The sequence below is a fragment of the Myxine glutinosa genome, chromosome 8, assembly GCF_964187855.1.
Source record: "Myxine glutinosa chromosome 8, kmMyxGlut1.1, whole genome shotgun sequence".
NCBI classification, from domain to species: Eukaryota; Metazoa; Chordata; class Myxini; order Myxiniformes; family Myxinidae; genus Myxine; species Myxine glutinosa.
Genome location: NC_136268.1, coordinates 84,651,330 through 84,665,593, shown reverse-complemented (window position 1 = coordinate 84,665,593; position 14,264 = coordinate 84,651,330). Strand labels below are relative to the sequence as shown.

The window sequence follows — 14,264 nt, the reverse complement described above, 5'->3', positions numbered from 1 at the left end:
TACCTATCCGTCGCGCTCCAATGCCGATCAAAGCCGCTGTATATAAATCGGTCCGGATTGCATCGGCCTCACCCGATCAAGTATTTCGACACGACAATTTTTGTCGACGTTGTTAAGTGGAATTGATAACTGCATGAGCCAAATTGCATTGCCCAATAACCCCATGGTCTAAAATTAAAAGCGGTACAAGTTAAACAAATATTATTAATGATCAATTTTACCGCTTTTAATTTTATGACCTTTTAATTAAGTGAATGCAAACTTTGATCCCCTCTACCCAGCAAAAACTTGTCAAATTTTTAGCTTTTATTTTGAAGACCTTTCATTTTGCAATGCATTTTCATCCCCTCAACCCTTCTGTCAACCATGGCCGGACCCAGAACTGAGGGGCTCTTCTTCTTCTTCTCATTCTTCTTCTCACTTGAGCAGCTCTTCTTTCATTAATTGCATATTGTTGGAGAAGTAGAGCGAGCTGCAGACGGCCATGTCTCTGATGTTGATCCATGGCTGTCTTCGACGATACTGATGATCGGCAAGCAAATCGGGCCCTATTTATACGGATCGGGACCTGAAATCTGCTTTTTAGTCGGCTTAAAGACGGGAATAGAGCGTAGTTAGATCGGTTTGGTCGGGAATGACGTAGTTGAAACGGCAATAGATCGGCAGCATCGGCGTTGGATCAGTTTTAGATCGGCGGCAATCGCGAATGCAGCGTGGTTACAGCGTGGTTACAGCGTACGCGAGCGGGAACACAGCGGCTCTAAACGGCTTCGATCGGGTCTTCAGGGACCCGATCTACCCACGATGAGCGTGGTTACAGCGTAGTGATCGTAATCGGAGCGTACTTAGGACTTAGATACAGCGTAGATACAGCGTAGATGACCAGTTTTTTCCCAAAGTGTCCCGATCGCTCCCGACCTGGAGATCGGGGCTAATCGGGGCCAATCGGCATAAGTGGAATGGGGGCATAAGGCTAAAACAAATTCCAAATGGCTTGGTATCTGGTGTTATTTTTCATGGTGGCAACACGGGTTCTGTTATCTTGAGCACTGCGATGGTTTCTTACCCATTTCTTAACATACTTTTCTGGCCTAAACTTGCTTAATGGTGGTCCCACAAGAGAAACAAAAATTAAGTCAGAAACATGCTGCACCGTCAGCTTATTTCGCAGTTTATAATCAATCAAATTCATTTGAGAGAATCCCCTCTCACAATCAGCACTCGTGACAGGAAGTGTATCAATTGTTCCTTTCAGCATTTTTATGTGATGGGGAACAACACATGGATCATCGACGTAATCTCTGAAAGCACGTTTGGTGTCCTCAAAGGGAACTTGCAGACGTTCACACAGTGGTTTAAGTTGTTGTTCTCCTGCAATCCATGGGCTTTCAACATCTGAGGGCCATTTTGCAGGATTGATAGTGTCAATCTGCCGAATCAACAATTTATATTCCCTAGATGATGCTCCACTATCCATGCCGCTCCTCTGCGATGCTACATTGCACTCCAAACGGCTTGACAGATTGTCTATCAATGATTGCAAGAAAGCATTTTTGTTTAACTTAGGTTGTCGTCGCCTGCCCTCTTGAATCATTACTCCTTTGAAACTATCCTCCTGCATAGCCTTTACATACTGTGTGTAATATGGATAATCTGTTCTTTCACTGAGCTCATTCTCTCCATCTTGGTCCTTTTGTTGAGCCAATGCCCTGATGGTCCTTTTCACAGCTTGGTAAGCTTTTACAATTGTGGTACTCTCTGATTGTAGGATCAAAGACAGTTCGGATATCTCTGATATGGCATCCAGCATAACTGCCAAACTATGAATGAATGCATCAGTCTCAAGAGTGGCCTTCAATCCACTGTATGTAGCAGTTTCAGTATTAGACTTTCCCGTATTAGATTCATCAGTAAAGTGCTTGTGTAGAACCTTGTAATTGTTCCACAAGGCTCTGAGAGCACGAAAACTGGAAGGGGTCCATCTTGTGTCAAGAACCCGCTTCATCTGCAAAACTTGTGTTTCAAGTTCTTTCGCACACTCTTCTAATTTGCGCCGGGCTTTGGGCGAGGTATTGTACAAGCTGTACAATTTGTCTATAAATATCTTTATATGGTTCACTGCAGTAACAGAATCCACCGCATCTCCGACAGCAAGCTCAAGTCTGTGACACATACAGTGCCATATAATAATATTTGGAAACTTTTCTTGCAATCCACACTTGCAATCTTGCAATCTTGCAATCTTGCAATTTCTTGCAATCCACATTCCACACGCTCTTCAACCTCATTCTTCCCTCCAGGTCTTACAAGACAGCTGTTCACCACCATCTCAAATCATCCCAAATCCAAATCTTTTCTATACCTGTTAAACTACCGCTGACCCTCCCAATGTTTTGCTTTTGTAACCATATTGTCCATCCCTTGCATCTTTCCCTACCCCTCATCATTACCTGTGTCCCTTGTTTTTCCATCTCGTCTATTCCCCCCTTCTCCTGCTGTTCCTTTTGTTATGCTGCGTCCTGGTCCGTTCTATATTCCAGCTCTTCACGAGCCTCGACTATGTATATAAAAAAATATAAAAAAATCAAAAAAAAATCTGGTCATCACTCCAGACTTTTTCCCCACCATTGTTGAGGCACCATCTGCACAAACTCCAACAAGGTTTTTCTTCAAGTAGGCTTCTGTAAATGTATGCTTATCTAACGTGGAGAGAACATTGTTGGTTATGGATTCTGCTGATAAGCTCTCTAGTTCAATTAATTCTAATGGAAATGCAAATGCATCAGTAGATTTGGTTTCTGAATACATGAATGTTCGTATATATAATATTAATGCCGATTTGTGGCTTACTGTGGTTGATTCATAATTCATTAGGATTAGTGAAATCTTACAATTATCACTGATAATTGCTGAACACAGTTCACTCCACATGTTGGACGCGATGGAAGACAAGATCTCTGTTGCTGAGTATCGTGAATGTAGTCCAAATCCTAAGTCAACACCATTTAGCATTTGTAACTCACACAAGTTGACATGATCTGCAAAAGGTCTATTTTGTTTCACTAAGTAGTACACAGTTCTAAAAACTTTTTCAGTGACACTTGAATGGTGCGATTCACTTATCGTGAAAGCAGAAGCTATTTCATGTTTGTTGGTTTTTTCCAGACATGTTTCTGCTTTTTGATGGCTTACAGACGTCTTATGTCTTTTTATTTTGTTTCGTAATGAAGCCAACTGTGCTTTTTTAGTATCACCATTGGGAAACACTGCTACAGATAACCATTCCGGTCCAAGATAGACACCGTGGGTCATGACAACTCCACAATGTAGTTTTTTAACCTTTGAGCAAATATTACATAATAGCCCCCCTTCATGTGCCACCAACCATGGATATTTGGCACGAAATTCTTCATATTTCGCATCATTCCAGCATGCAGGTAAGTGACAATTGGGATTCAACTCTTGATATTCTGAAGGTTGCTCTGGAGTAGTGTCCAACTCCTTGTGATCTACAGGTGTCATGGCATCACTGTCAGCTTCCTGGCAACCCATTGGTGTGACTGGTGGCATGGCATCACTGTCAGCTTCCTGGCAACCCATTGGTGTGACTGGTGGCATGGCATCACTATCAGAACGATTTGGTGGTGCAGAAGACATCATGCTTGGACTGGCTGTGGGTAAAAAAAAACAAATACAGTAGTGATATAGCAAAAGTGCCTTTAAAATGTGTTTAATTTACAGCAACCCCCCACTCCCAACAGCAGTACCAGCACTTCTCGTGGTCTACGGGATTTAGGTGTATTGTTCGGTACAAATTTATATCACCGGCATTCCTTTTGTCAATGCAATACCTAACAAGTATTTAGCAGATAACCCTTCACATAATGAATTGTTGTAAGCCTGAAAATATGCTTTTTGGATGAATATCTTTTCAATTCAAAACGGCTTCATATTTCAACATCGCTCTAAAGATACAGCATCAAGACAATGGCATGAACCTATTTTTTTTACAGCTTGCAAATATAATATAATGCGACAATTGCTTACCCTTTGTAAAATATGATGTGATTGTGTTTGTTGTGGCTTTAGTTCTTTTCCTCTTGCTTCCAGGCTTATTTGGTCTCATGGAAGGACGCTTAGCTCCAAGTTCTGAAATATAGAAATGAATCAAGATTAGTTTTGCTAAGAAATTATAACAACGACCACATGTGACATATTATGTATTGAATTATGTAAAGGAAACTTAGCAATATATTACGCATAAATATTTTAGCTAACATTCAACTGACTGTACATGTGCAGAATTACAGGAAAAACCCACCGAACCAACTAAGAGATAACAAAAACGGAATTTTTTTTTTATTTTTTTTTGTATACTGAATCGAGGCTCGTGAAAGAGCTAACATTAACTTCACAAACAAATCGACCAGACAAACAAAATACACAAAAAGAGGGAGCGGAAGACAAGATGGGGAGAAAAGGGGAAGCACACACACACAACATCCGAGAGCAGGGAGATGTGTGGAAGGGAGAGGGCCCGGGGGGAGGAGGCGTTTGAAGGGGGGGGGGGGGGGGGGAGGGGAGGGAGAAGTATAAAGCACAAGGACACCAAGGACTTAGTAGGGATATAGTCCAAAAAAAAAAATCGAGTCAGGTGTGGTCTCTTAAATGTTTACCTTCAACTTCAAGAAGAAATATTGTATCACTTTCGCTTTCCCCCTTTATAAAATAGATTTCTGTATCATTTCTGTAAAAACAACACAATCCTACTTTTAGCCGATTTTTGTGATGCTGATTCCATGGAGAATGGAATGTTGAATTTTTGTTGAATTTTTTGAATTCAACTTGAATTTGAATTTTGAATTTGTTTGAAAATTTGAAAACAATTTTTGAATTTGAAAATTGAAAAATTTTTTTTGAAAATTGAAAATAGAAAAAAATAGAAAAAAATTGAAATTGAAAAAAAATTTGAAAAAAAATAAAATAAAATAAAAAAAAATTGAAAAAACAATTCAATTTGAATTCAACAAATCCATCGTTGAATTTTCCCTTATTGGACGTCAAGTCGTTCTCATCTTTCTTTGCATCAGCTTGTGCCGCATTCTGCCAAACCTGTTTTCAAAACAAAGAAAATTTATAGGTATCACAAGTATCAGCATTATTACTAGTACATCAGTTAATTTCATTGTATTTTAAGGTATTATACGGACATGTTAGTGAATGAAATGCATGCATTCTAAAGCACTTACTGATTGTGTATTAAAAACAACGTTCATTTTATAAGGGCCGAGGCCGAGGTCCGCGCGTGTGCTCGCGTTTGACCTGTCTTGCCGCGCATGCGCACGTTGTCCTCACGCTTTGACAATGTGCAACTGCACTCGCTCTTCCGGTCGCTTTGCTTTCTCTCAAAGAAACACGGCATCTTGTCAAATGAGGTTTAAATTATGCAGTAATTTACGACGATTTCATTCTGTAATTACGACGTAAGTAATTCTGTAAGTTTCATTGTGTAAGTAATTTACGACGAGTTTCGATTCCACTTACGAAATCGAAACTCATGCCGCGGGACGTGATGACGTCACTGCGTTTAGCCCGATCCCTGCAGTTAAGCGCGCGACATGCCGGCAGCCATCCAAACTTTTAACTTACTAGGGCATGCCCGTACTATATCTATATCTAAAATTATATCCCCCCCCTCTATTTACATGAAATGGTTTGGTCCAAAGCGAACGGCTTGCGAGTGGTGACAATCCCCCCCCTCTATTTACATGAAATGGTTCGGTCCAAAGCGAACGGCTTGCGAGTGGTGACAATCCCCCCCCTCTATTTACATGAAATGGTTCGGTCCAAAGCGAACGGCTTCCGGAGTTTGGTAAAGAAATCGCCATCGCGTACACAAACGCGCAGGAAAGCGAATGAATCGCAAATTCGTTTTTATTAGTTTTAAAACATCGTTTAACGCCAACATAGCGCCAACATAGTTTGCAAACGTGAAATAAATGAATACGCTGTCAAATGTGCCATCCGAGGCAGAGTGTGCCCGCCACGTTCGGCACACGCGATCGTTCGCTGCTCTCTGATTGGTTGAATCGTTTTTTGGACATAGCTCGGTAAGTAATTGTCCGATTAATATGAAACCTTGAAAAGGCACATCCTCGGGTCCCCAGCAATATACCTGGCAAGTTAAAAGTATATCGGACCCGTGGTTGTCGAGAAACAGCGGTCACGTACAAACGTACAAACGTACAAACGTACAGACAGAGATTACTGGAATTATAGATAGATGAAATTGAAGGCTGTCCTTCAGTCTTTTTGGATAATTTCTGAATAAATGGTAAACAGTATCAAATTACGCTAATTCGTACATGCAAGGTAAACAAAGTAGCACAGGAACGCCGTTAATTACCACAGAGCATATCAATTACGTACCTCAATTTTCCTCAAATTCCTTAATTGGTCCGAGCAATTTGTCGGCACGAAATCAGCTCCGTATACGGAATGCTGGCCTAGCCTGGGGGCCTCCCGCCACGCGCGCCCCGCCGGCCCCGGGAGGCGGATGCGCAATCATCAATGTCGATAATACGTACGTTTGATTTGTCAAAAGTTAGTCACGTATATGGATAGCCAACGCAAATTAATGCTATGGAACACCACGCGCAGCGTATGAATGTAGACGATTTTAATAATAATACAATTCGTACTACATTTCTTTTCTTTTTTTATTTATAGCCGAATTTTTTTTTTTTTAGGTATACGTGCGTATACGCAAAAATGTCCTATATTTTTTTTAAGTATACGGCGTATACAAAAGTATACCCTCCACTACATCGGAGGGTACAGGTGAGGCAAACTGGGAATCTGTTATCACAGGCCCAAGTACCGTTGCGTTAGTGTGAAGGGTGAGACTGGTGACTCGCTGCGAGATTACGAACGTCTGGCTCCATCTCAGTGAGGTAGACACGCAGATCGCCCCTCTTGGTAATGTCAAGGCGGTTTCGATACTTGGTCAGCAGCACCATCATGGCGCTGAACCCTCTTAATCAACGAGGTATGATGTGGGGAACGCCATCAGGAGCAGTTCTGCCTCTGTCCACATTGCGGGGTATTCGCCCCGCTCCAGAATCCAGAATTTGCCGTATTCATGCTGCGCGAATCTTGCCTTCGCCTCATCATCATTGTGGAGGTTGATAGTTTCGTCCTGTAATTCGCGCTTCACATCTTGAATGTCGCATTTGAATGGGCTGATCACCCATGCTGGCGCCGACAGTTCTAGCATGTCTCTGAAACGCTGCTCCATATCTCCACGAATCTTCTCAAGGTGATTGCAATAAACGACCAGCTCTTCATCAGAAACAGCAGTTTCCTTTGCCAACCGGGGAAAGTGGTACATATCACTGTGGCGGAGGGTTTGCCTGTGCAGAGTCGCCTTGGTTACGGACGCGCCGATCACTTTCTTTGCTTTAATCAGCGCCATATGGTCACACTGGAGTTGTTTGTTGACATCATTCAGTATACTGAATATGTCCGTGAGGTAAGCCACATCATGCTCAATCGCATTCACTTTCTCCGATAGCTCCGTATCAATTTCCGACAGAAACTCGACCACTGATGAGAACCCCAGATCCACCTTGTTTGAAATTCCAACTTCTTTCCTGGAAGTCCTGGCAGTGTCCATATGTTTTATACCTCTCCCCCCCCCCCCCCCCTACACATGCCTCCCCCCCAAAGCCCTCTCCCTCCCACAGATCTCTCGATGTCTCCATGTCTCTTGGTCCCTGCTCTCAAATGTTGTGTTTGTGTCCTTCCCCCTCTCTCCCCATCTTGTCTACCGCTCCCGATGTTATTTGTTTTATGTGTCGGTTTGTCTTTCTGTGTGATTAATGTTCGCTCTTTCACGAGCCTCGATCTTGTATACAAAAAAAGAAAAAGAAAAAAAGAAGAAAAAAAAGAAAGAAAAAAAAAAAGAAGAGGACAAGGAAACGGGTCAAACCTAATACCGACACGACATCAGCGAATATGTGATCATAAAAACCATGCGGAGAGGGAAAGAATGTGGTCGTTGATTGGATGGCCAATTTGCCGAATGGCGCCGGGTAACCTGTTCAGACTCCAGGAAGCCCAATGAGTGCTCCAAATCACCGCTGCTCCTCTAAATCGCCAGTGCCCCCAAATCATTGCCAGTGCCCCCCAAATCATTGCCAGTGCCCCCCTACCGCCCGTGGACTCTGGAGCGCCCCCCCTGAAAGTTCCCAGCGCCCACTGGGGGGCGGTAGGGACCACTTTGAGAACTATACAGTAGTGTATCGTTTTCGTAATAATAATAATATAGTAAATATAACTATAACACTTTAATCCCAATGGCATGAATGGAAAGTTAATGGGTTGAAGTGGTGTATGGATCATGATCAATGATCCAAGCGTTATTCGGCACTAATATTAATAACCGAGGAAGTAAGGAATTAGCCTCAGTTTTTTTATGGTAATATCATTTTCGAAATAATAATAACGTAACGTTAATATTATAGTAAATCTAATCATAACACTAATCCCTTCATAGTGACTGGGGTATATAGATTACAGTCGATCTATGGTCGGGTCTCAAGAACATTGGGTGTGTTCATTTACCAAGTTTCTTGTGGGGAGATCGTCAAGTGGTTTAAGCATTCGAGCAAGCACACCATTCAAAACCCTTAAGGAACGGCTGGCTTGGCAAGCGCTAGGTATCTGCTTGGTAAATGAGCACACCTCCAACTCTTGTGCGGTATATAGATTACAGTAGATCTTCCCCCTGTTCTGTAAGTAAAACTTACCTCACGGATGGCGGGATTCCTCCAAATTTCTTTGTTTAATGTTATAAGCAGCATTAGCGAGTGTTTGAAAAGCTGTGGTTTATAATATTTTACAATCCCGGCTACGCTGCTGTTAGACTTTTGGTCTTGTTTTGTGTAGATCACATCTTCAAGTGGGTCTGTTATCTCAGCCCAGAACTGTACATATATTTTAGGAAATTATGACATAAGCATTCAAAACAAAACTTGTGATTTAACGTTGAACTTCACTTAAGGAACTGTCACAATCTATGACAGCTTTGGACATGTAGCAAAGCAAGATAAGAGTTGAGCTCTTGAAACATGTTGAAGTACAGTGTACTAAATATTTGCTTGACAAGGCAAGCTCATGTAATTCATCCCAATAAAATGAGTTATCTTATGTCCAGGATTTTAATTACTTCTGCCACCAAAGGTGGATGAAGGTTGTGTATTCGCCCCTCTGTTTATATATCTCAGGATATTGGATATCTCAAAATCCAGGAGGATATCTCAAAAATATATGGACAGAATTAGACAAAACGTAGTGGACAGGTTGGGTAGGTTAGAGGGACTACTTGATTAGATTTTGGAGAAGATCCGGATGCAGATACTAGAATTTCAGTGATTCTTCACCATTGGGAGATAGGGCCAAAAACGTTATATGGCATGATATTTCAAAAAGTTGTGGACGAGTTGAATAGGTCACAAGAACAAGCCAATTCTATTTTGGTTCAGGTCAGGATCCAGATCCGGCCTATCAGTGGGATGTTCAGCCTGGCGGAGGTATGCGCTCTACCGAGTGTCGTTCTAGTTTCAAATTGTGCGAGTTTGACGTCATTTGATCCTCTTCGGCCATAATGCACAGGGAATTTACCCTTTCATCCGTGCAACAGAGCTAGGGATTACCGGTACCCAATTGCTTCACTAAAATTAAGATGATATTATATTAACCTCAAAAAGTCTTATCCCCATGTGCTATAAGCAACTTATTTTTAGAAAATTGCTATAATTTAAGTCGAATTTATCAACATAATTTCGTAAATGTTCGTGAACGCGCCCGTAATCACGTGACAATTTTGGACGAATCAGCGACTTTATTCCAGAACTCACCAATGTTAATGACATCAACGGTCGGAATTGTCCAATCGCGCTTCGTGTTTTATCGAACTTCGGTTGGACAAAATGGCGACTTCCGTTAGACAAAATGGCGACTTCCGTTGGACAAAATGGCGACTTCCGTTCACGGAAGTGCCGGAAACCGGAGTATTATGCACGTCGTTTTGTCCAATAAATCCAACTTTATCCGTTTGACAAAGGAATCTTGGAATAAATATGTCGAATTTGCTACTAAATGGCAAAAGTATGACTGCAAAGAAGCAGATGCGGTGTCAGAAACGGCGACGAAACTCGGGCTACCTTTCGACGATGTACTGTCATGGGGAAATGCACTGCCGTCGTCAATGTCAACAAGCAGCGTTGGGTAGCAGACCACCACGAATGCTATAAGCGTTTCTGTGACATAAGTAAAGTCAACAGAAAGAAAGAGGCCCATCAGAAACTATTATCTGCAGCTAAAGGTGAGATTTCGTAAGCTTATTTCTTGTCGGTATTAGTCTAGCTAGCGCTACACTTAAGTTGTGACTTGTGTGTACATGATCCTAGGCCAGGGGTCGGCAAGTAAGTTTGGCCTCAGGCCAATTTTTTTCTAAGCCACGAGGTGGCGGCCAGAACAGAATTAATGGCTAATTTAAGAAATTGATTGATAAAAAAATTTAACTGGAACTTGCAGTTACAGACCGCCTTATAAGACACGCATGTATGGGAGATGCAAAGATTGGATTTCCATATTGTAAATAATTATAAATGTGTATCATTTAATTTTGAGGACTGACTGCTTCTCTGTTACGCACGACACATCATCACCTGGACTGACCATTTAGCGGAGCCAGCTTATTATAATAATTGATTGGCATACTTTTACACTCAGTATTATTCGCTGTAAAATGTGAGTGTTAATTTAATTCTGAGAGTGAACAAATGGACCCTCTCGGGTCCATTTGTTCACTCTCAGAGTTAAATTAACACTCGGATTTTACTGTGTTCATTGGCCTCAGTGACCCCGCTCCTCCCACACGTACAACGTAGCATTATTATTGTTTTGATTGTTTGTGCGCTGAGGGTACGCTATTACGTTGTCTGCAGCCTACTTGAGTGTGAAGTTAGCTAAACATTTAACCTGGTAGCTAGCAAAAGAAAAATGTGTCAGGACTTTTGTCTGACCACTTTTATATGTGTTCGTTGTTCTGTCTGGTGAGGTGTGTGTGTGAGTGTGGTGTGACCACGTGTGTTTGTTTATGTTTCTGTCACCATGTGCATCTTGGCTCCGCCTAACTCTGTTTCTCCTGTCATTGCTTTCCGAACTGGACTTTCTCTGTCTCACTGAGACCTGGCAACAACCACTGGACTACTACACGCTCAACCTCACCACACCCAATGGATATTCTTACATCAATAAACCACGCTCGGAGGGCCGAGGTGGTGGAATTGCCGTTATTCACCGACAAGACATCAAGACCAACCTCATCTCCATCTCATCTGCTCCATCATTTGAACACCTGGCTTTTAAACTCTCTGGTCACACACAGTCAGTCATGGCTGTTGTCTACCGCCCTCCCAAACCACACCCATCATTCCTGTCTGACTTCTCCTACTTTCTGACCCAGCTATGTTCCCTCTCCCCCTCAATCCTCCTCCTTGGTGATTTCAATATCCACATGGACTCCACTGACTCCACGCTAACCACTGACTTCACTGATTTACTCACCTGCTTTAACCTCACTCAACATGTCAACTTTCCTACCCATAACCGTGGTCACATTTTGGACCTTGTCTGCTCTACTGGACTAATTTTGCACCATCTCTCTGGCTCCGACCTCACTCTCTCTGACCACCTAGCCATCACTCTGACCATCAACATCCCCACCCCAGCACCAAGGCATTATCGCACTATCAACTTCCGTAAGCTAAACGCTCTTTCACCTACCTCATTCTCATCGACCCTCTCTGAAAAAATGTCCACTTCTCCCTTCGTTGACCTCCACACCCCTTCTGACCTCACTGACTACTACAACCACACTCTCTCCTCCTGCCTTGACCAACTTGCGCCTATAAAAACCAAAACAGTTTCTTTCACCCATTCTGCTCCCTGGTTTACCCCTGAACTCCGCCTGATGAAAACTCGTGCTCGCCAACTTGAAAGACTCAGCAATAAAACAGGTCTCACAGTTCACTCCCAGGCCTACAAGGACCACATACAACACTATAAAGATGCCCTCTCCCGCGCCCGCTCCGCCTACTACTCTCAAATTATCCACTCTGGCTCCGGAAACCCAAAAGCACTCTTCTCTACAATAAACAAACTCCTCAGCCCCCTGAACACCACCACCCAGTAATTCACAATAGACAACTGCATCTCCTTCCTTTCATTCTTCCAACGCAAAATTGAAAACATCTACAACAGCTTGACCACCGCCGCGCCCGCTCCCCCTCAAACCACCTGCCCCCCCTTATCCTGCCATCCCCTGTCTCAATTCTCCCCAGTCTCCCCTACTGACCTCTCTGAACTCCTCATCGGAATGAAAACTGCCACCTGCACTCTTGACCCCATCCCCTCCAGCTTTGTCAAGGCCTCCCTTCCTGCTCTCTCTCCACTTATCATTGCAACAATAAACTCCTCCCTGTCTACAGGCATCGTCCCACCATCCCTCAAAATTGCTTCTGTTACCCCCATTCTGAAAAAACCTGGACTAAACCCTGACACCCTAAATAACTTCAGACCCATCTCCAACCTACCCTTTCTGTCAAAGGTTTTGGAACGCGCTGTAGCCACTCAACTCAAACATCACCTCTCTGCCAGTAACCTGTATGAAACATTCCAATCCGGATTCCGCTCCAACCACAGTACTGAAACTGCTCTCCTCAAAATCACCAACGACCTTCTCCTCTCCTCTGACGCTGGCAACCTCAACATTCTCATCCTCCTCGACCTGTACTATATGTCCTATAAATAAAATCTACTGGAGTTTGTTCCACCTTTTATCAAAGTAGCGTTGGATGCGTTGTAGTTTGTTCCTCTAAAGCTTCACTCGTACCTCCAATGCTCTTGATGATGATCCGTCAACATACAGTACCAGATCTGCGTCTGGGATGGGAATGTCCTTCAAGTCAATGCGAGGCACTAGTGCATGTGCCAATACCTCTGCACAATCATGGGGCTCACCATCTTCCTCTGTTGGCAACATAGATGCTGGGTTCAGCGTTGGGCAACGCTGAATGGTGAGGTTTGACGGTGCCAACAATCCTAGTTCATACGTTGTAGCCTTTGATGCTGAAAGGTGCTGTGTTCCTGCCTTCAGCAAAACCGTCGCCACGGCATGCTCAACAAGGAGAATTAAGGGGCACCCCAGGACTATTGTAGCTGTGGCTTCTACTGCATACGATGCTGCTGCCACTGCTCGCAAGCACTGTGGAAACCCTCGTGCTACTGGATCCAATCGAGTGCTGTGATACGCTATAGGGCACAGTTTTCCCCCATGTTTTTGCGCCAACACTGATTGGGCAAATCCTCCTTTCTCATGTGAGTAGAGAAAGAATTTTTTTTCATAATCCGGCAGTCCTAAAGCAGGAGCTGATGCTAAGGTATCTTTCAATGTCGTAAAAGCTCGTTCAGCCTCTGGGGTCCATTTCAAAGGAATTGGACTGTTTGGTAAGCTGATGTCCAGCAGAGGGCGAGTCAGTGATGCATAATCAGCAATCCACTGATGGCAAAACCCTGTTGTCTCCAGGAAAGATTTCATCTGCTTGACAGTTGTAGGTTTTGGGAGTGCCCTGATCGCCTTTACATGTTCAGGGCAAAGTCGTCTCGTATCTCCTTTCAGAATATGTCCTAAGTATTTCACCTCTTCCTTACAGAATTGCAACTTATCTCTCGAGGCCTTGTGGCCTTTGTCTGCTAATGCTGTCAGTAGCACAACAGTGTCCTGTTTACATGCTTCCTTTGAAGTCGAGCATATGAGAAGGTCGTCAACATATTGTACCATCACTGAGCCTCCAGGAAACTCAATGTCGCTGAGGTCTTCATGTAGAGCACGTGAAAACAAAGTTGGGCTCTCTGTGTACCCTTGTGGTAGAACAGTCCAAGTGAATTGTGAGCCTTCGTACGTGAACGCGAACAAATAACGCGAATCCTCATGAATGGGTACACTAAAGAACGCCGAACATAAGTCCACCACGGAGTAGAACTTTGTATTGCTTGGAATACTTGACAGTACAGTGATGGGATTAGGGACCACCGGATAGGCTGGGATGACACAATCATTAATTGCTCGAAGATCCTGTACAAATCTCCAGGTAGTCTTGCCTGGCTTCTTCACAGGTAAAATAGGAGTATTGCAC

At 43.2% G+C, this 14,264-nt stretch overlaps 1 protein-coding gene across 2 annotated transcripts; it reads right to left on the bottom strand.

The window, feature by feature from the left end:
* Positions 1–892: 892 nt before the first annotated feature.
* LOC137432652 (E3 SUMO-protein ligase KIAA1586-like) lies at positions 893–5,342 on the bottom strand. Of its 2 annotated transcripts, XM_078783446.1 has the most exons (4): positions 5,250–5,338; positions 4,677–5,112; positions 4,048–4,149; positions 2,503–3,671 (listed from the first exon to the last, which is right to left on the bottom strand). In XM_078783446.1, the coding sequence occupies exons 1-4, from the start codon at positions 5,274–5,276 to the stop codon at positions 2,545–2,547; spliced, it is 1,692 nt and encodes a 563-aa protein (XP_078639572.1). In that variant the 5' UTR covers positions 5,277–5,338; the 3' UTR covers positions 2,503–2,544. The 2 variants fall into 2 exon arrangements, with proteins under 2 accessions (XP_078639573.1, XP_078639572.1); XM_078783447.1 differs by lacking the exon at positions 4,677–5,112 and having other exon boundaries at positions 893–3,671; positions 5,250–5,342.
* Positions 5,343–14,264: the final 8,922 nt, after the last annotated feature.

What these genes read in the sequence shown, in the direction of transcription:
- LOC137432652 (XM_078783446.1), bottom strand. Translation starts at nt 5,276, where the DNA reads ATGAACGTTGTTTTTAATACACAATCA. An exon ending in TTGTTTTTAATACACAATCA is followed by an intron (nt 5,113 to 5,249) that starts GTAAGTGCTTTA and finishes TTTTGAAAACAG; the next exon opens with GTTTGGCAGAATGCGGCACA. An exon ending in CACATCATATTTTACAAAGG is followed by an intron (nt 3,672 to 4,047) that starts GTAAGCAATTGT and finishes TTTTACCCACAG; the next exon opens with CCAGTCCAAGCATGATGTCT.